The sequence below is a fragment of the Tuber melanosporum genome (assembly GCF_000151645.1).
Source record: "Tuber melanosporum whole genome shotgun sequence assembly, scaffold_46, strain Mel28".
In the NCBI taxonomy this organism is placed as follows: domain Eukaryota; kingdom Fungi; phylum Ascomycota; class Pezizomycetes; order Pezizales; family Tuberaceae; genus Tuber; species Tuber melanosporum.
Genome location: NW_003299091.1, coordinates 426,025 through 446,555, shown reverse-complemented (window position 1 = coordinate 446,555; position 20,531 = coordinate 426,025). Strand labels below are relative to the sequence as shown.

General features: G+C 44.5%; 2 protein-coding genes; both read right to left on the bottom strand.

The window, feature by feature from the left end:
• Positions 1-8,763: 8,763 nt before the first annotated feature.
• On the bottom strand, positions 8,764-10,387 carry GSTUM_00008398001 (uncharacterized protein). XM_052355802.1 has 1 exon: positions 8,764-10,387. Exon 1 carries the CDS (start codon positions 9,183-9,185, stop codon positions 8,988-8,990), a length of 198 nt encoding a protein of 65 aa, XP_052211767.1. The 5' UTR covers positions 9,186-10,387; the 3' UTR covers positions 8,764-8,987.
• Positions 10,388-11,678, bottom strand: GSTUM_00008397001 (uncharacterized protein). XM_002840020.2 has 3 exons: positions 11,077-11,678; positions 10,898-11,014; positions 10,388-10,827 (listed from the first exon to the last, which is right to left on the bottom strand). Exons 1-3 carry the CDS (start codon positions 11,541-11,543, stop codon positions 10,677-10,679), a joined length of 735 nt encoding a protein of 244 aa, XP_002840066.1. The 5' UTR covers positions 11,544-11,678; the 3' UTR covers positions 10,388-10,676.
• Between the last annotated feature and the right edge of the window lie 8,853 nt (positions 11,679-20,531).

Below are 20,531 nucleotides of genomic sequence, written 5' to 3'. Positions count from 1 at the left end.
TCCTGGGTGATTCTTTGATGGTGAGTATTTCTGGGGGCATTTCCCTAGTTAACGGGGAAGGGGATAAGGCGCTTTGTTGCATTCAGTAATAGCGTGGATGGCTGTGTGGGCCGGATACCGTGAGCACACGTAGGATATCATCTCGACGTTCCCCCAATTCACCATCTCATTCTCTTCTCCATTTCATCGAATCATACTTCCTTCGTGGCTTCTCCTCCATTCACTTCCATCTCCACCTCTCTCGTTCGCTACCATTCAAATCCTCCTCGCTACCAACCTCACCCCCACTACATCCCCCAGCCAATCACCTCCACTCCCATCCCCACCCCGTGCACCAGTTAGTCACCCGACGCCTCACCATTGGCCACAGCCAGTTTGCAAACCCTTTGGCCATGCGCTATCCATACAATATTGCACCGCCCGTTTTTCCAATTGGTTAGCGGGGTCAAACTGGTAAACGGTGGGTTGGAGGAGTAGGAGGGTGGTTCTGGTATAAATATTTCTCTCCATGTCCGCTTCGTATGAGGGAGGGAGGAAGGGGGGGTTGGGGATGAGAGCTGTAGTTGATATTTATATAGGAGGTAAAAAGGATACCAAGTGTGCAATATAGATTCCCTGTGCGGCTTTAGATTATAGGTGAGTTATATTGGATCTTTAGGGCGGAGGGTTTTTTCTTCTATAGGTGAGGTTATTTGACTAACTGATTGATTGGTTTATGGGATTAGTAAATTCTTCGGCTTCACTTGACACTACCCATATTGGCTCACGATACTATACCTTTACGCCACCGCTGTTACACACCATTACTTTTCTTACCCTTCTCTCTTTTGAACTTAACCCCAATACATACTCGCATAGACCAAATCTGCTTCTGAGATGGAGAACAACTTGCCAACCCCCCCGTACTCTCACCCCAGCCACGAATGGAACCAATACATCTTCCCTCCAATCCAGCAACCTATGCCCTTCTTAGACCCCTCGCTGGAACAAATTGACCTATCATACACTTACCCGCATCTACAAAACCCTGATCCCTGGGAACTCCTCCCTTTGGGATGTGAGGCTTCACTGTCTGGATATGATTATGAGAGCATGGTCAGCATTCCCTACTTACCTAAAAACAAGACATTAATCTATAGTGCGAAGACAAATATAGGCGTGCTTTCAGTACCACCGAGGGGAATCGTAAACGATGGATTTCTGGGAATGTACGATTTTACAGGAGCGAGGAGCGGGGAGGAGAGTGCGTGCATTTGTCCATCGGAATTAGAACATTTACCTCAAGGATACACCCTCCAATCATCAACGCCCAACACAGCAGCAGCAACCCAAGCGATAGCTGACCTATTCCCAGAGCTAGCCTCCGACACACCTTCTTCCTCTTGCTCCGGAGACTCCTTCAATTACTTTTCCCCGCCCGAGAATCCGGTGGCAACTCCGCAGTACACATACTCCCCACCACCCCCACTCCAAGCACTTGAATACCAACCCTGCCCCCTGCCAGAACCAGAACCAGAACCGCAAACACAACCACCTCCACCACCACTACCGCCTCCTCCGCCGTCACCATCGCCTCCTCCTGTTAAATCATCAACAAATCCTTCACCAGAACACAACCGCCTCCCAAAAACAACCCACACAACCCAAAATGCCCTCCTCCTGCACTGGCGCAGTCAAGGCGTCTCCTACAAGACAATCCGCACGCGCCTGAACCTAACAGAAGCAGAGAGCACCCTCCGCGGCCGACTGCGCACGTTGACCAAACCGAAATGTGAGCGTCTGCGCCGGCCACAGTGGTTGCCGGAGGACGTAGGATTCCTAATTCGCGCAGTGGAAGAAGAGAAGGGATGCGGGAAGGGAGGGATCAAGTGGAAGAGGGTCAGCGAAGAGATTGTAAGATTGGGAGGGAGGTACAGGTTCGGTCCTAGCACTTGTAAGAAACGGTATCTTGCGTTAGTGGGGGAAGGGGTTGTGCACGGGTTCGAGGGGGCAGAGACGGGGAATTCGGGGAAGCGGAGGAGGAGGAAGAAGGAGAGCGATTTCGTCGAGGGGGGGCGCAAGGGGGGAAGGGGTGGGAGGGGCTAGGAGATCACCGAGAAGGCCGTAAAGATATTGGATGGTTGGGAGTGTATTTCTGTTCCTAGCAATGGGTAGTCAATTTCTGGATTTCACGGTTTCTGCATAGTCTACACGAGTGACGAAGTATGACCAGTTGATAATCCCCCAGCCTGGACATAACCCAATGCACCAGTCTTCATCGGCCACGGTAAACACCCCCAAAACCACAATGACAATTACCATACCATACCACCCCCACTGCAACCAAACCCATGACAAACCACGTGCTCCCCACGCCCAATCCATCACAAGACCCAACCTACGCCCTGAGTACAGCCAACCCCCGAGCAAATCCAAGGAGAAAAAAATCCAACCACGCTGATCCTGAACTAAAACTTCTCGCCCCGACTCCTTAGTTCCTTCAAACCTGAGAGGGTTTTTTTGTGTAAAATCCTAGCTGGCACTTACGGGTATGGAGTTGAGTATCGTACCGGGTAGGTCGCGGGAATCTTGTCTTGCATTGCTCCTTGGTATCATGGGCATTGCATTGCAGAGTATGGCTGGTAAGTGTCATCCAGCGTTTAATGTGCACTGTATCGTACCAGTGCTGTAGTCTATCCAGGGTGCTTTTTTTTTTAGTGTATGTTTCGGTTGTTATTTGGCAGTTGGTCTGTACCACATCAGAATAAGGTATCATACCAGTACTCTACAAGTACTCGAGTACAGCAAGGAGTAAGTAAATCTTCAATACAGACTTCATAGCGCGAGCGGAGTACGCTCCTCCGTCCAAAAAGTCGTCCTATGAAAATTGTAAAACCGAATGATGTCAAGAATGTGCCCCAGATCAAACCCGCACCGCGCCAATTTCTTCCGCCACCACCACCGCTCCCCCACCGCTCCGCCAGATATGTATCTCTATCGTATAGACCGCTATTCGCCGCCTTTTAGTGCGGAGTGACTAGTGGCAATATGCATAGTTGGTTGGAGGCACCCAGCTATCATAGTTGCCCTGAAACTGAACTAGAAAAAGGTGTTTGGAGATCGTTCAAGATGGCTCCAAGGGTATGCGCAGCCGAGTTTTTTTTTTTAAAAAAAAAGTTAAATTTGTCTCCATCTAACAAGTGCAGGATGCTAGGAGTGCTTCAAGAAAATATTGTACAACAGTGTTTGCTGATTGTGGTATCATAAGTACTCGGCAAAACTTGAACAAGCAGTACGATATTTTACGGAACGTTATGAACTTTTGAGGGAGAGATAAAATAACTAAGGTGAGAAGGGATTGGACATTGGTCTTAACCGGTACCCTCTAAATTATGGAAGAGATTAAAAAGAAAAAGAAAAAAAGAAGAAGAAAAAAAACTGTCAGTGGTCAACCCTTTGGAGGTACTGTACAGTACAATACCTTAAAGAAATAATAACTTACAAAGAATATTATAATAATATTATTATTAAACTTCGATAGGAAGCGTATTGTTATCAAGCTTTATCCTTTCTCACTCCTCCCCCCTCCTACACTTCCTCTATATATGTAATGATCCCTCTTCAAATAGTTGGTTCTTGGCGACGGGGAACGAGACTTCTCTTCTTCTTCTACTGTATGATAGCTCTTAGGCCTATGCCTACATTACTGATAGTACAAGACCGATGTCTTCTATCTGTAACATCTATCGTAAGCTTACTCTAACTCTACTTTGTGTAGAGTCTTCTCATCATAATAGTAATAAAGGTTGTAATAATAGTAATGAGTGTAAATGTGTTTTATATTCATAAAGGCATAAATAATAAGTAGGAAAAGTACTTAGAATTCAATCTAATTTTATTTAAACTCATACATCCAACACTGGCATACAATAAGCACCCGCTGGTACAGGGATACCACTAGCCAGTATACTATTAACTACAGGCTAACTAAGTCTATGGTCCTGTACCTGCCATCCCTGAGTTATACCCATATGAGAACTAATTACAAGACCATCAAAAAACCCAGCGCCCTCCTTGGTCCAAGTCTATAGCCCCTCTGGTATGAAGCTAACTAGCACTAAGTGTACCCACAGCCAAACAAAAGACCTACCCAACTGAGTTCCTCGTCCAAAAAAAAAAAAAAAACTAAACTAAATAAAACACTACCACCTGGTCTATATACTGTCCCACAGCCCTATCCAGCACAATAGAAAACTAAAAACAATCTAACTCCACAGGTGGCACAATGGCAGGAAGGAAGCAACCTACATGTCCACTTCTTGTACCTACATGCCAGGCCGTTGACCCTATCAATCCACTTTGCCAGTTGCCTCCATAGAGCGTACCAGTGAGGAGGACCTATACCTGTTGCCCGTAACCAAACCAAATACCCAAAACAAAAGAAATATATAAAGGTAGTAATAGACAGATAATAGTTAATAGGGTCTATCTCTTACCTATAGTGCATTGCCTTTTCCTACCATATCACAGCCAAACCAAGAAAACCAAACAAATTCCACAGAACCCAGCACGCAAGATTCAAAAATATTAAACCAGGTGGTCGCAATCTACTATTCGCACAGGATGCCATCAACCAGCCAGTCCATCAGGAGCAATACAGCACTCAGCAACTTGACCTTGACAGCCAAGGGGTAGCTGGAAACACTTAATTAGACCCTGCCCAACCTGACATGAGCCTGACTGATGCTTGCAGGTGCCTCTCCCCCTCCCAGTCAGCCCTCTCCAAGCCCACACACCAGACGCCACAGAGTCCATCCAGCTCCCTCAGCCCCTCAGACAGATCAACTGTCCAACAGCCATATGACAGCCTATACCTGATCTCAACAGGCAGCCACAAGTCTTGGCTACACTAACAGAACTCTAACCTCCAACAATATATAGCTGAGGGGAGTCTACTAGCTACACCTGGGAGCTACAAAGGAGGCAGCACCAATACTCAAAGGTACTGGTACCAGCTATGCCATCCAACCCAACTAAACTAATGTCCAATTGGGCTGGGACAAGGTTAGGCAGAGCCGACAGAGGCCAGTCCTACAGGTTCGGTGAAAGACATAGACAAAACAACGTGTGAGAGACATTTCCAACCAATGTGACAGGAAGGGGTGGAGTGAATAAACAGAAGCAAACTAATGGAAGGTAGGCCTTACTTGCAATGGATGAAGCTGTCAACTACAATCCACAACCAAACTACCCCAATATACAGACAACACAAGTGTATGGCAGCCAATTATCCCACACCATCCCAGGCAACCATAAAAGCTGTACCAGGAGGTCAAGCTTTTTCAGGGTCAAGGCCATCTCCACGAAACATGTGAGGAGGAGATACCTGACTGAACCACTGTAAATACCACAAGGATAAAAGCTACAAGGAAATTGTGATAAAGAACATCATAAGATTCCAACAGTAGAAACAAAATATAATGAAGAAGGGCAGAACAGTACACCCTCATCTCTTGTGTAGTGATGTAGCTGATACAATGAGATAAAGATGCAGGATAGTTATCAAACAAACTTGTAGGCGTGTTGTATCGTGAGAACGAAGAACTCCATTAAAATCTAATAAGATATATGCACTGGCCCAAAGAACGACATGGGTGATCTCCCCAAATACAATTTTCAATCCCCACAATCGAAGGCTAAACTTGTAGGTAGATGATAGACAGGAAGCCAAAGATCTTTTACTGAAAGGTGCTTGTAAGTGACCGCAGTGAAAGTGTAATGTATTTGCAAGGTGCTAATCATCTTATCGGTAATAGGTATACTAGTTAGCAGGTGGCCTACTCTACCAGAGAGGAGACGAGAGGTGAGAACAAAAGAAGAAAAGAAGGCTTCAAAGGCCTTCTGAGAAAACAAAGGAGTAACCATTCAATCAAGTAAATTAAAATACTATCTGTTGAAATCTGCCTTTTCCATCGTGAAATCAGGCGGTTTTTAAATACATAAATCTTGTTCATGTCTAGCATGAATAAAACTAATCAAAGGTATGAAGTGATACACTTTGGTAAAACAACTTAAGTATCAAATGATATTTAAAACAAACCAAGTATCAAAGTGATACTTAAAATAAAACATAAACAAAACTAAGTATCAAACAATACTTAAAACAAACCAAGTATCAAACAATACTTAAAACAAACTAAGTATCAAATAATACTTAAAACAAAATATAAAACAAAATCCTTAATCAAGTACCCGTACTGGTTAAAGAAAAGCTCGAAGTGCTAGTATCATGGTAGCAATAACCAGCTAGTGACAAAACAAAATACAAACCAGGAGACAAGCCCTCAGCTATATGATAACCCTCAATGCCAGGCTACTGGACAAATACAAATGACTGCCAAGCATTAAAGATCATTGTAGGTACAGATGCTTACTACCGAGGTCGAGTGATGGTAAGGACAAGGAAAGTGCTTAGAACAAAGCATGAAGAGCCTATCCTCCTCGGCCATACTGGCCTCCTTATATAGTACTCTTTCCACACCAGTCATGTGACCTCAAGTAGTCACATACATAAAACTAAATCATAACAAACTAGTTATATGACCAAAGTAGTTACATGTACAAAACCCAAGATCTCATAGCGAGGTCTGTGCAAAAACCCATAAACCAATCATAACATAATAAACAAGTGATATGACATAAAGTAGTCACATGTGTAAGATCCATGATCTCATAACAAGGTCATGTGTGAAACATAAGTCATATGCGCAAGGCATACTCGTAAGGCATACTTGTAAGGCACACTCACTAGGTGTATATCCTATAACTCATAATCGAGTCATATGCGAAACATAATAAATCATAACATAATAAGTCATATGACTCATTTGAGTCATATGCGTAAAAGCCTTAACATACCTATAACTCATAATGATAAGTAATGTGAAAACCTTTTCCTCGCTAAGCTACATTCATGATGACATACATCTACTTTCAGGTTTATAGTTTATTCCAACAAACTCATTTTATGATATGGTTTCTATCCCTCACTTTCTTTTAATTTGCCTTCTTTATCATGTACTTTTGAAATAGCTTATATTATGATAATATTGTGAAAGCTAAATTATTATTATTTTTTAAAAAAAACCCCCCCCCACAATCTATCAACTCAGAAAACATTGCAATTTGAGTTAAAAGTTGACACATTATAGCTTCTAGTCAAAAGGATCAGGAAATAAAGAAATAAATCTTTTGTACAAAGTTAGTACAGAATGAGAATCCTGATTGGCTGTAAGTATATTTCTAATACTTAAAGGTAGGAAGTTATCTAACATCTCATAATATTATTAGATAATAACTGCTAAAATGTATCATATAAGCTTATCTATAAACAATAATGCAGAAAGACAAGTATAGAGATTTTCAGCATGCTAGATTCTTCAAAAGGTAGCAGTAAACCAAACTACATCAATATTAGCAGTTGGACAAATATGTGTAAATTCTACAATACTATAAAAGAAAGTTCTAAGTTAGTAGAAAAGTTAACTCCAAATTTACAGAAAAAACATCTTGTAGTTTTAGCTACTTCTGATGCTAAATACTGTCATATGCAACTAGCAAATATTTCTCAAGAGTTGAATATTGAGGCTAGCAAGAAAGTACTTTAAAATTCAATTGCAAAGAAAGAACTTGAACATTTTTGATAATCTGCTTGTCAGAAGCATTGTCTTGATGACAAGTATACTACTAGTGAACATCTTTCCTTTACTCTCAGTCAATTTTCTTAGAAGATACAGGAGTAGAAGCCTTTAATATAAACAGATGAATATTATATTTAACTGTATGAATTGTAAGAAAAAGTATGTGGTACTTGAATATATAGGAGGAGTGATATGAGGACCACCCAATCTCAAAACTTCAGAAAGAAGATTCAGTTATAGTTTGGAGGGGGATGTTGGAAGATGTTTAAAAGATAGTTGTTATTATTTAGAAATATGATAATTAGGATACAATTCCAAGTTCAACCTAAACCTATATTAATCACATACTATTTCCCATAATCTTGCCATTCTGGTATCATGAGAGTTGCTTTATGGATTCTTCTCTTTAGCTCACTAAGGATGGAGTACAATTTCATCATACTTATGTGCTCAATCCTACCACTACTATAAGATCCTCTTACTTAAATGACCACCTGCATCGCGGAACCTTAACTCTGTTGAAAATTTATGAAATTGTACGAGTACCCATGCCAACCAGTGTAACCAAAGACTGTAAGGCTGAGTACAAGTCAAAGAAGCCTTAATTGATGAGTGAAGCAAGATCATAGTAGAAGAAATTGTAAAGTTAGTCGATAGTATTCTGGATCGATTTCAAGCTGTATTCAGTACCAACAGTAGGCATACATGGTGGTGATTATCATGTATTCTAGAGTTTAATTACAAATTGGGATATATCTCAACCCCCCTGTTGAACCCTGTCAACACCCCCCCCTGTTTCCCAATTACGGTATTATTTTTTTCGACAGGAGGCTGTATACAAGGTCGACTGCTGGGGATGCCTTAGATCTCGTTTAAATTAACTAGTATTTCGCAATTCTGTCAACCTGCCAAACTAAAACCTATCACGGGTTGAAGCGCTGACATCCACAGATAATCTGACCGTGATGGGGGTGGCGGATTTCAAGAGATTTTTAAGGCTTTCTTTATATTTCCTTCCTTAGTTAGCCACAACGAGGAGCAAATGTTATTTTTTATTCTTTTTTCCGAGAAATATGGGAATGCCTTTAAATTGAAAAAGATTTTTTTTTTTTTTTTGCTAGCTTGTTCACTTTAAGTTTTTTTGCTCATATGATACCTGCTTCTAGATGCATGTTCTTTTCATAATAATAATTATTATTATATGATAACTGACAAAAAACTTTTTCCAGACTTTCAAGTTATTGAGCAAAGATATCTTATCACTGCATCGTACCCCAGCTTTTAAACCCCCGAAGCTTTCCAGCTTTCCTAACCTTCTGCCTTGTTCTTTACTTTTATAGATAGCATCCTAGCGTCTCCCCCATCCTTTGAATTCTCTACCCCCAACAACTGGGACGGAGCATGAAATTGGCGGTTGGGGGGAAACGGCGGTACAGTACCCAGCGATGAGCCAGGAAACACTAATCCGATTGAGCAAGACATGAGCGAACGGGAGAGGATTACCATATACCTCGAATCGGAGGTGCTATCACACAAGCCGGAAACACGAAGAAGGCAAATACACCTCCGACAGCGCAAGATGCAGGGGTGCCCGACACGGCGTCAGAGCAAGTGGCCCAAGGCAGCTTCCAACTCGAAGTCCCGTCGGTTCGCCTATCCGGATTGTCATCGGCCAGGACATAATTAATGCACATGTATTGTATCTACAAGTCGAGAGTCAAGGGGAGAAACTCATAAGTTACCTGTAGGCCTGCTTCTCACCACATATTTCACGACTCAGAATCCATCCCGACCCCAAAACCACCCAAAATCTAGCCCCGTCTGCCACGCACGCGTATATCGTACTGTACACGGCAAACAAATCCATGGAAATACCGGCTACAGCTGAAACGCCGCCGCCCCGAAAGCCACGGGACACAAACATTTTTTTTCTTCTTCAACGTTTCAGCAGTCCATGGGATACCGGTACCACACCATAATCCGCCGCCTTCACCGTACCCCCCCCGAAAAATGCAAAAAGAAAAGAAAAGTGAAGGAAAAAAAAGTAAAAAAGCAAACTCAGCACGAACCGATCGAAAAAGGCGGCAAACGGGTTGAAGGAAGGAAATCTTCTTCGGGTGCTGTGTTACTCGGCATGGCATCCCGGAGACATATCATAACACGTGCCGACGACATGGTATCATAACTCGGAGAACCCCGGTGCTCATAGACCTACTTGCTTATTTGGACCCGTGCTGGCGGATTAGAGAACGTGGAAAGTACTAGTACTCGTACTGGTATCATATCGGTACCGGCACCTACTCCGTCGTGAACCCCGGCCCCGGTCGGGGTTGGGTTTCGTGGCTTGAGCTTTAGCCGTGGGCAATACCGGTACGAGAGCTTTGGAGTGAGGTGGTGAGGCCGGGGAATGAAGGATTGGATGCGAGGGCTCATGGAGGGAATAAGCTAACATATGATAGCAGCGGGGGGCCGTGGGTACCGGTAGATATCGTCGGGGGGGGAGCTTATTGTTGAGCTTCAGGCTTATTCTATTATCCGGTATCCTTTTTTATCGCTCGGGTATAGTGCCGGTATCCCACTGCGGAGTGCTGGTAGCGTATTGGACGGTAGATGATGAGATTTTGATGAGCGGACGATGGCCAGGCATAATAATTTACGAGTACTGTGGATAGATAGCGGGGACGAGGCGATGTACTGTACAGTACGAGAAAGTACTAAAGAGTCCAATATTGGTAGATTACAAGAGCATATCGAATCAAAAATCCCAAAGAACTCCTCGATAAGCGAACGCAAGTCACAAATCGACAAATACCCACACCAAACTCGAAAAAGAAAAGAAGAAAAGAATTCGAAACGACGGGAGAGAAAACATCACAAGCCACCCAAAGAAGAGAAAAGAAAAGAGGAGAAAGCGCCACAGTCATCATCATCACCTCACCATCACGGTCGCAATCGCTCCCCCCCCCACTCCAAACTCACATCACCACCCACCCACCTTCACTCGGTCCTCGGCGGAAATTCGCAAAAAGCAAAAGCGCTCCAAAACCTATACTTCTTGCCCACGGCGACACCCTCCCGCGACTCGAACGAATCGCTAACGAATACCCGTCCGTCTTTGGGGTCTCTATCGTTGAAGGTGATGAACACGCTTCCGCTTCCAAATCAGCTCGGGCAATACCAATAGGACCCACCGGCCGGCCAGGCGGAAATTAACCTACCTATCTATTCCCAATAAATCCCTGCGATGCATGCGCCGGTGCTGGTCGTACCCACGCTTCCTGCAAATGTCTGATTGGAAGAACGATTGGAAAGTGAAGTGTGTGGGCTCGGCTTTGCTGTTCTCATGTTAGATCCGGTCGGCATCTGGTTGGAGGGAGTGGGAGGGGAGTAGAAGTACTATTTCGCCAACGCCTCCATAACGTCCCAAACCGTCACCCCCGTCTCATTCTCCACCACCAGGTGTGGGTGAAAGTGTATAACGTCCAACTCAACCCTTGTAGTCGCCGGGTAGGTAGCGTAATGGTCCTTCACCTTGGATTCCTTCAAGAGTGCGCATTTTTGTCGGCCAAAGGTGGCTGATGCGGGGTCCAGCGATGCGTCGAAATGGATTTGATTGAAAATGGGGTGGAGGTCGTAGACTTCATCCGGGGAATTGACGAGGTGGCTTGTTGGGGCTTCCTCTGCGGTGACTTGGGGCAGGAACAGCTTTTGTCGCAGCCGGCGGCGGCCCCAGATTATGGAGTACCAGAGTGTGCAAACACGCTTACAAGTGACCAGGTCCAGAGGGTCCAGATGCTCAAAGACGTCTTGGAGGAGGTAGGGGGGGAAGAAGATATTGCTTGGTGTATCATGAGAAGAAGTCATGTTTGGAGGCGGTGGTGGCGGAGGTGTAGTAGTTGGTTTTGGTGTTTGTGCGAATTCGCTCATGATTGAATCTGAATCTGGATTGGTATGATAGCAATGGGCAATTATAGCGTATACGATGGTGCTTTGAATCTCCCTTTCCCCTATGACCCCATCGCCGGCAGCAGACCCTTTATATAATAAGCCGTAGCATGCCACGAGACGAGATTTTCCAACTACTTCTAAGCATTCCCACCACAGCCACCACCTCGTCCTCCTCATTTCTAGTAGGGGTAACGGTGGCTCTCCGGTTGATAGGGAAGATGATTGGCGGGTGGGTAGGTAGGTAGGGAGTCATGTCGGAGTCTTGCCTTACCTACCCACCAACCCACCGCCCGCTTACCCATCTCGTGCCTCTGGTCAATGACGAAGTGCCGCCGCAATTCACATGGACATTCGCTCTTCAACCCCCCTCACATTAAGGTGCATTGGGTCGTGTTCCAACGAGACGAGCCCTCCCCCCTCGTGGGCGAATGGAGAGGTGTCTAGTCCCATCTTTCCATTCCTGTTATACAAGTAATATCCAACTCTCATAACCGCGACCTCTTGTTCCCTCCCCCGCTTCCCCCCGCTGTCCCTCACTTCCCCATTGAAGGCGGTTGCATGGACAACAGCAACAGACTCCCTGCGGAAGAGGACAAGAAGAGCGACGCCATGTGAGACAACCACCCGGTATTCGTTCCTCGCTTGCAAGGATCTCCAGGGCTTTGCATGTTGCTGCTGATGGGATTCATAGAGTAGGTAGGGCTACGTGATGCACCCTCATGTGACGGGTTCGGCCTATCCCGAGAGCCTGGTTAATGGTAAACAGAGGGTGCATCCTCTGCTGCGGCGTGGATCAGAAGAACTCATCGTGATCGCGAAGCGCACAATTTCTTTCGTGTGTCATCGGAGTGGCTCTCATAGCACCCACGTCAATAGCCCGCTGAAGGGTGCGAAAGTGTCCTCTTTTCTTTTTTTCTCTTTTCCTCTCTTTTTTTGGCGCAATGCCTTGGGTCCTCCTCACTTGTAGAGAGTTCAGTGCGCATTAGGCATCAAGGAACGGTGGTCGCTACCACGACAACCCTTACCGAGTCGTCACTTCCCATATCCTGTTACTCTTCCCAGGTCATGATACGATGGGCACGTCAGTCGGTAGTCTATCATACAACCGACCCATAGCCGTGAATTCGAAGTACGAGTACTGTACAGTACTATGATAAGTACAGTACACTGCTCTTGGTTAGTGCTTGAGTGCTCACTCGAGCATAGTCCCGGTATTTGCGGTAGGGTACCGGTAGAGTACAGTACTCGTACTTATCACTGACACAACCTCTACGGTATCCAAGTTTCCCCACGGCCACCAGTTTTCCCACGAAGTAATCTTGCCCTGCCACGTCATTTCGCCGGAGCGATCGGCAGGATATTTCGTGCAAAGCGTCCGGAAATCAAATCCAGATTTCACTGCTTACAATGAGCCGCGTGATCGACCTTCTGGCAGTTATCGCGCACACCCCTTAGCCGGCCCTACTCTCGTGGGGAGGCTTGGATGTCGAGATAGTGTGCAGTAGCAGTGCTCCTACAATTTTAACCATATCCTTGATAGAGGCACGATATCGCGTGTGCGAGTACCGCATTCCTAGAAATAAAAACAAGGAAGGAAATGATCCGTTCCCCCCCCCCGCGTACGGGTATTTACCATTGGATCATCGTTCGACCGCACGATACGGGCGCTGCTCGCCAGAGCAGATTGCGCTATGATACTACCGGTATCGCTACGGCATCTACCGGTATCATGCCTCGCCCTACAACCGTCCCCCATATCGGTCCCACGGACCAGGGTTAGGGATGCGCCCAGCATCCGAGAGCCCGAGCCACCCACCCACTCGCTGTTACCCGGATAAACCTTAGGAAAGTGCACTCGCCGAAGGCCCGTGCCAAAGCGTCGCCTGCCTGCCAAAAACATCGCCGAATCGCTATTGGACTTCGGGGAGCAGCGGAAGAAAAAAAAGGCAAAGCAAGGTAGGAATGCATAACTGTAAGCGTCATACGCCCAGCTGCTTACACTGGGACCGTATTCCAGTCATTGGTGAAGTTGGTGATATGGGCGACCAGTAGGACCTCGTTATCGCTTCCATCCGATGCTTCATCCTGCACTGATCTGGTGCCGTACATACAGCATCCAGAGTCATGGGACCGGTTTTTGGGAACTTTTGCCTCTCCGCGGCATGGTGTTGCGTTTGTTTCGAAAAACAGGATCTTATTATTCATGATAGTCCCGGCATCACGGGAGTTCCAAGTGCCGAAGGCTAAGGGCCACGTACCGGCAGGTGTCGGGCAAATACCGTCTTGTGGACAGTGCACATTCCCTGCCCGATATTCCGCTATGATATGATATTGGTATTGTACGAGTGCTGAGTTATCATGGGGAGATAATGTACTAGTACAAGTACTGGTACCGGTACTTTGGTGACCCGAAACGAAGGGTGTGACATGAAACAAAATATAATGGCAACAAAGATTGGCTCTGATTACTAAGCAGGTCATCCGCCAGAAACGTCATTTCACGTCACAGCCCATTCTGGGTCGCAGTGAGGTACTGTACTTTAAGTTGAGGTGACCACGAACCCCACCAAGATCACCGACCAAGGGTGCAAGCAACCCTCCCCCCCCCCAAACAAATCCCCAAATCTCAGTCCCATAGCTCAACCAGGGTCCCGGGACCGCGCTGCAAACAACGCATATGCACGGCGTAGACCGGTCAAAAGGGATCATTGAGGCAGATTACATGGCAAGAACATCTTTATCCGTAAAACAGACTGACATACACGAGAATACCGGTGAGCTAACGGGATAACCCTGTACCGGGCTCATGGGACGAGCTGCTGGCTGTTGGATAAAAACCTTGCTCCCGGGGTAGCACCGAGATCCCAAAGATCCGGTCATCGGGTCCACCCTCACCACCGGGTCAGGGATGTGCTTTTGAAGGGGTGTCGGCGGCGCAGGATAGAGTTTCTGACATTCCTGGTTAAGGTATAACGTCTTCCTGTGGGGGGCGTGAGGTGAGTGAGGTTGCACTGCGTGTTTGCGGCCAAGTCAATGCCGTTATGTCCCAGTCGGGTTGGATGTACAGTACAGTACAGTAAAGTACTCGAGTAGAGCTCCTTGCAGAAGCGGCGCCATGTACTGTACCGCCTTTAATTGCCCGTTTAAGCACTGGATTTTACCAAGAGTTGGATCCGCTGTCGGCCACTAACTCGACGACGTTCTATGCACATGCCGGATGAAAGGGGGATTGAAAACTCTATTAGCCATTCCCCCGCCCAACAGATGGGGTTTCTATCCTGGAATCCGGGCAGAAGTGCACACATCTTGGTCGGGTATTGTGCATGACCGGGAAAGCCCTAGACTTGTGATATCGGTAACACCTTCTTGGGAAGCGGGACCCTTAGTTGTAGTGCATCGTAGCTCTACTAAACAGTAAAGTAGGATGGAGCGTGTATCGACACCAATTCCCCACCGCCCCGGACATCTTGAGGAGGGGGGGGGGGTTCATTGGACCACCTCTATAGGTATATATTAAACTAACCTACCAAGTGGAGGCATACTAAAAGTCCTGGGCTCGAGGATCGTTCAATGAATAAAGTGGGAGGATAAGAAATCGCTCCTTTATATTCTAACATGTGTTTTTTTTTTTTTTTTTTTTTTTTGTCAAGTCCGTATGATAGACGTTTTTTAAAACCCATGGAAAGTACGATATCACCCCGCCCCATAACAAAAGAATAACAACCTCGTTATCAAAATTTAATCATCAATAATTATTATATTATTATAATATCGATCCAAAACAATTCAAGATGCCAAAAACAGAACCCCTCTCGTAAAAGGAAGAAGAAAGAAAAGAAAAAAAACTCAAACTCATTCCCAGCAGAAAAATTCATCCAGCACTAGATAATACGGGAAGAGATAAATTACTCTCTTTTCTCTATGAACCCCGGATCCGTGACTACGTTGAAAACTATGTCCACGTATTACATTCCCAACACCATTCATTTATCCTTTATAGCCTCCCAGCGGTATTACGTTTGCCGCGCAATTCCCGCACGTTCATGTGGGTGCATTTCAGCGAAAAGTACCAAGATTGCCAACAACCACAAAACAAGTTGAATGGCTCTCAGTATTTGCTACAGGGTAGAGTACCCCCTGGACCTCTTGAAATATATTTAATTTTAAAATTGAACCAACAGTCCACTTGTAATGATTATTTTGAAAATTTGTCGTAAAATACTTTTTTACATAGAAATATAGCCCACTCCTGAATGCACATGTGTCTAAATTTTCAAATATTTTCAGGAGTAGAATCTATAGTTATTTTAAGGTTTATTGAAATGTCTCCACTTTCTTGAAAAGTAACAGACATAATTAACCTGTACCAAGAAGACCAAATGCAATAAAAGTAAAAATAAGGGTATAGGTAAAACTTCTCATATGAATTATAAGAGTGAGATTTGATGAAATAGAGTGCAATTATCTCCTAGTTAGGTTAGAGAGAAGGTTACTGTAAGATAGCTGATAGATAAGTCTATTTGAAAGAGAATCTTAATACTTTTACTTCCTTCCTGACCACAAACCTCTTCTTATATCACAATTTCCAGTTTCTAAAGATTCTTTTTGATCTAATTAGTTTGAAAATAACTATGGATAGAGATTCTAGTTCTTGCTCTTCTGAGAGTTATGCTGATAGCTCAGACTCGGGGTCTGATAGTAGTACAATTGATAATCAAAGTTTATCTGGTGCCGGTAAGTCTTAATTCTAATTGCTTTAAATTTGACGTGTTAATACTAAGAGAATAAACTTGACAAGATATTGAGGATGATGAACTAGCTGAGATGCCTACCCAGCACTTGAAAACACTCCTTCATGCCTGTTCTTGCTCACAAAAGTGTGTTCAGAAAGCAGATCCTGAAACATAGATAAAATGACTTACCTATCATGATGGACTGTTAAGAAAAGAGAAAAAGGTAATGATAACATACCTTCTAACACCCCAGTTATCAAATAACAAAACACTGTCAAAGCAGTGGGAAGCACAGCATAAGGATTATCGTGTGTGTAAGCAGGAATATAGAAAGATTAAGTACCTCCTTCCCTTTGTTAATACAGTATGTCTAAAGGTATTTACAACCTTTTGGAACATTTCCTCAAAACAGCTTTATGCTCTAATTCATTACTTACGTAAAACTCAAATGCCTATTCCCAAATTACATGGTAATCATAGCCATATTCCTGCTAATAAGATACCAACACAGGCTATAATAAGGGTAGAAAAGTTTCTCCTAGGTCTGATGGAGGAAGAAGGTGAAGTAATTACAACACGTACATATAAGCGGAAGTTGACAGTTGGGAAAGTTGTGCGCTCTATGGAGGTAGAAAAGATCATTTACCTTCCATCTCATCTTTCCTATCATGCAATTTATAAGATGTATCTTATGTCTATTGGTTTGCATGAGGTAGAGGCACAAGTCTCTTTTACAAAGTTTTATTGGATATAGAAAAGCTCTGAGACATTGTGCTTTATGAAAATTTGGAAAGCCTCCAAAAATGTCTGTGATGAGTGTACCATATTGCGAAACCTATCTAAAGGTCAGGAGAACTTAGTAGTAGGTATTGGTGAAAAGGTTGATAGTAACAAGCTATTGAATATGGAAATTTCACAGCAGGATGAGAAGGTAAGGTAACTACAAGTACATCAACAAGAGTACAGAGCATGTCGTTTAGCTTATGAAAATGATATTCAACAAGCAAAAGATTTGGGATCTGAGGTAAGTGCTTTTTCCTTTGATTTTCAACAAGTGGTTGAAATACCCAGAGTACCACAATAGCCATCTCAATGGTACTATTGGTCTCCATTCAAGTTATATGTATTTGGTATAGTTGATGATGCAATTAATAAGCATTATCATGCTATATTTACAGAAGCACAGCAGGGAAAGGGGGCAAACCAAGTTGTGTCAATTTTGCATTATTTCTTGACCGCAATCCCAAGACTTAAAGCTCAGATTCACCTCTCGGCAGACAATTGTGGAGGCCAGAATAAGAATAAGACAATGTTGTGGTATCTTTGTTAGCTAGTTGTAGCTCAGGATATAGAGGAAATTGTACTGGGATTCCAGATCAAGGGTCACACAAGAAATAGTGTAGATTGTGGCTTTGAAACAGTGAGGTAAAAGGCAAACAGAAATGAGGTTTGGACTCCTGAAATGTATGCAGTACTGGTTGATACTACTGATAAGGCAGGTAATATAAAAGCTATACGGTTTTTCAATGATCCTTCAGAAACTATGATTCGGAATTGGGAGTCAGCTCTTAAGCCTTATTTGAATGCCATGAAGGGAATTCAAAGCTATCATTTCTTTCGTTTTCTTTCACTGAATCCAGATATTGTTGAAGTAAAGAGACTACCACAGGATGAGTGGATGAAGGTGGATTTACGAAAAAAGGACTTTGCCTTACCCATGTTCATGAAAATTGAACCATGTGGACTTTCAAATACAGGATTGAATCCAGAGAAACGTCACGATCTCTAGAATAAATATTCTCCTTATGTTCTATCTCAGTACCACAATTAATAGTACTACTCAAAGCCAGATGATCAACTAATTTCTACTGTACGTGAAAAGAAGAATCTACGGGCAATTAATGCTAAAGGAGTCCAGTGTAAGCTGGCCCAAGAATCAGATAGAGATGAGAACTCCAATAACAAGTTGGTGGAATCTCTAACCACAGTTCCTGTCAAAAGAGGTCGTAGTAGACCTCCTGGCTCTAAAAATAAGCGAAAGGCAGTGGATTCAAGTTAAAACACTTATTAATTGTGCTTATTCAGCTCTTTTAACTTTTTTTAATATGTATTATCAATTGATAGTCTTGATTGAACCTATTATTTACCTGTATGATAGAAAATATTTACATAGAATTAAACAGACAGCTGAGTCCAATCATATCCTTGATTTTGATGCTGTTTAGTCTATTGCTGGTTGGACTATTTCAATTTTATTGTGAAAAAAACATTTTTCTCCTTTTCTCAAAAGGTTGTTGGTTGCTATGCAAACTTAAACTGGTCCTAACTCAAAACAGCTAAAAAGCGAAGTTACTCCTTTTCCCTGAACAACACCCATGTGATGGTCGGATGGAGCGCAGCAGGTGATGACAAAGGTTATTTTACAGCCCTAGCACATGAGAAATCACTCGGAATTAAAATTTCGCGTCCCTGTTGTGCCCCAACCAAGTCCCCTACAAATACCCAGACAGCCGGTATTATATCACCAACTACATGGCATATGATATGGTACCACCCAATTATTCAAGTTCTTACAGTATATTCCAGTTACCGCGTCTTACGACGCCGAGAGCCGCACAACTCCCGATCGCAGTCCGTCGTGCGCAGCGCCGGGAATTCTGGTCGGGAAAAATGTCGAGATCTGGAACGCGTCCTGGTTTGACTGGAGGTGGATCGGTAGGGTTCTATCTAAGCCGAGACCTATCCTACCGGTTCCTTGCCAACCCTGGGTAGATCGTTGGTATGTATGATATGATAATAGCCTACGGTACTGGTGCCTTATCGGGCAACGCACAGCCCAAGACCCTACGCGGATATCAGGGGAAACCCCGGTCGGGATATGAACAACGGGGGGGGGGGGAACAGGCGGCGGTGGTCAAATACTCCCGACAAGATTCACTATTCTACGATAGTATTCTCTACGCCGGGGGGGCTAAATGGGTAATACCAACAATGGGGGAAAATGAAACTCCCTCTCTCTCTTCCGCTCTTTGATACCGGTATGATAATTCAATGAATACTAGTTTCTTATCCAAGATACTATACAAACCTCCCGTCCCCCCCCCCCCGAAAACAACGGGTAGATAGATAGATACTCCCTTGGTGCAAAAGTTAATGTACAGTACTCTTTACAACTTAATACCGGGTAGATGCTGAAAACGAGAGGGGACAACCGTCCCGTTTTCCGGAACCCAGGGAGTTTATCCAAAGGTGGCTTGGCTGATACTGACCCAGTATATAGATGTAGGGATGAATTATCCGGCGCTGAGCTATTCACCAAACCTGCCACGGGGGAAAGAAAAAAAAAACCCCCCTGCCTCAGCGCAAACCTCCACGGGACCAAGCGCAGTCCGGAATCTTCCCGGTTGAGAATCTACCCAAATTACCGTATGGGATTCTTTTCATCACACAGTAAGATACCCCAAACTCGACCCGATCACCGGCCGAGCCGGATAGTGGGGGTGCCTACACGGTAAGGAAGAACAAAGAATCCGACGAAGCGGGAATAGAAGCACGTCGCCGGGCTTAAAGCGTGAGGGGACGGGAAAGGGATAAGCATCTTGAGGAGGACTATCAGAAGCACGAATTCTCACTCTGTAAGTTGGATCCACCAACAACTATTCAAATCACCTACCGATTTCCACTCTCTCCTGGAAACCCCTGGTTTTGGGTGGTCGCGAGTTATTGTATGACGCTCTGCGGTTCCGACGCCACTCGTGTGTGGGGATATCGTGCATTTACCATCCACGCGAGCGCACCCACGGGCCCGAGCACAGGTCGTGATATGTATATACATGGCACCCGGGTGTGGCGACAAGAAGTCATCGTTTAGAGCCACTTTTGGGCCGGGAATGCTTTTTCTCGCTGCACTGGAAGTTGGCCATCTACAAAATATGTACAACTACTAGTTTTCCGTGTATAGTACTGTACGTACCACACACAGTGCTGCAACTCGTGACTCCCGAAGCGCACCCTGATAGACAATGTATCTCGGTTCCCATTCGTCAGCCCCGTACCGAAAGGACGCATGATCGGGGTGAATCCTAACTTACATTCCAAGTGCAGCGTAATACCGGTATGTTGTTGTTTTTCTCTGCGCTAACGGACCAACTCACTGTTGACCAATACCTCA

Bases quoted from the DNA above. Each gene is read 5' to 3' on its own strand.
- GSTUM_00008398001 (XM_052355802.1), bottom strand. From the start codon at position 9,185: ATGGTAATCCTCTCCCGTTCGCTCATGTCTTGCTCAATCGGATTAGTG.
- GSTUM_00008397001 (XM_002840020.2), bottom strand. From the start codon at position 11,543: ATGACTTCTTCTCATGATACACCAAGCAATATCTTCTTCCCCCCCTAC. The intron at 11,015-11,076 runs GTACTTCTACTC...ACATGAGAACAG, and splicing joins ATGGAGGCGTTGGCGAAATA to CAAAGCCGAGCCCACACACT. The intron at 10,828-10,897 runs GTAGGTTAATTT...TGGAAGCGGAAG, and splicing joins GATTTATTGGGAATAGATAG to CGTGTTCATCACCTTCAACG.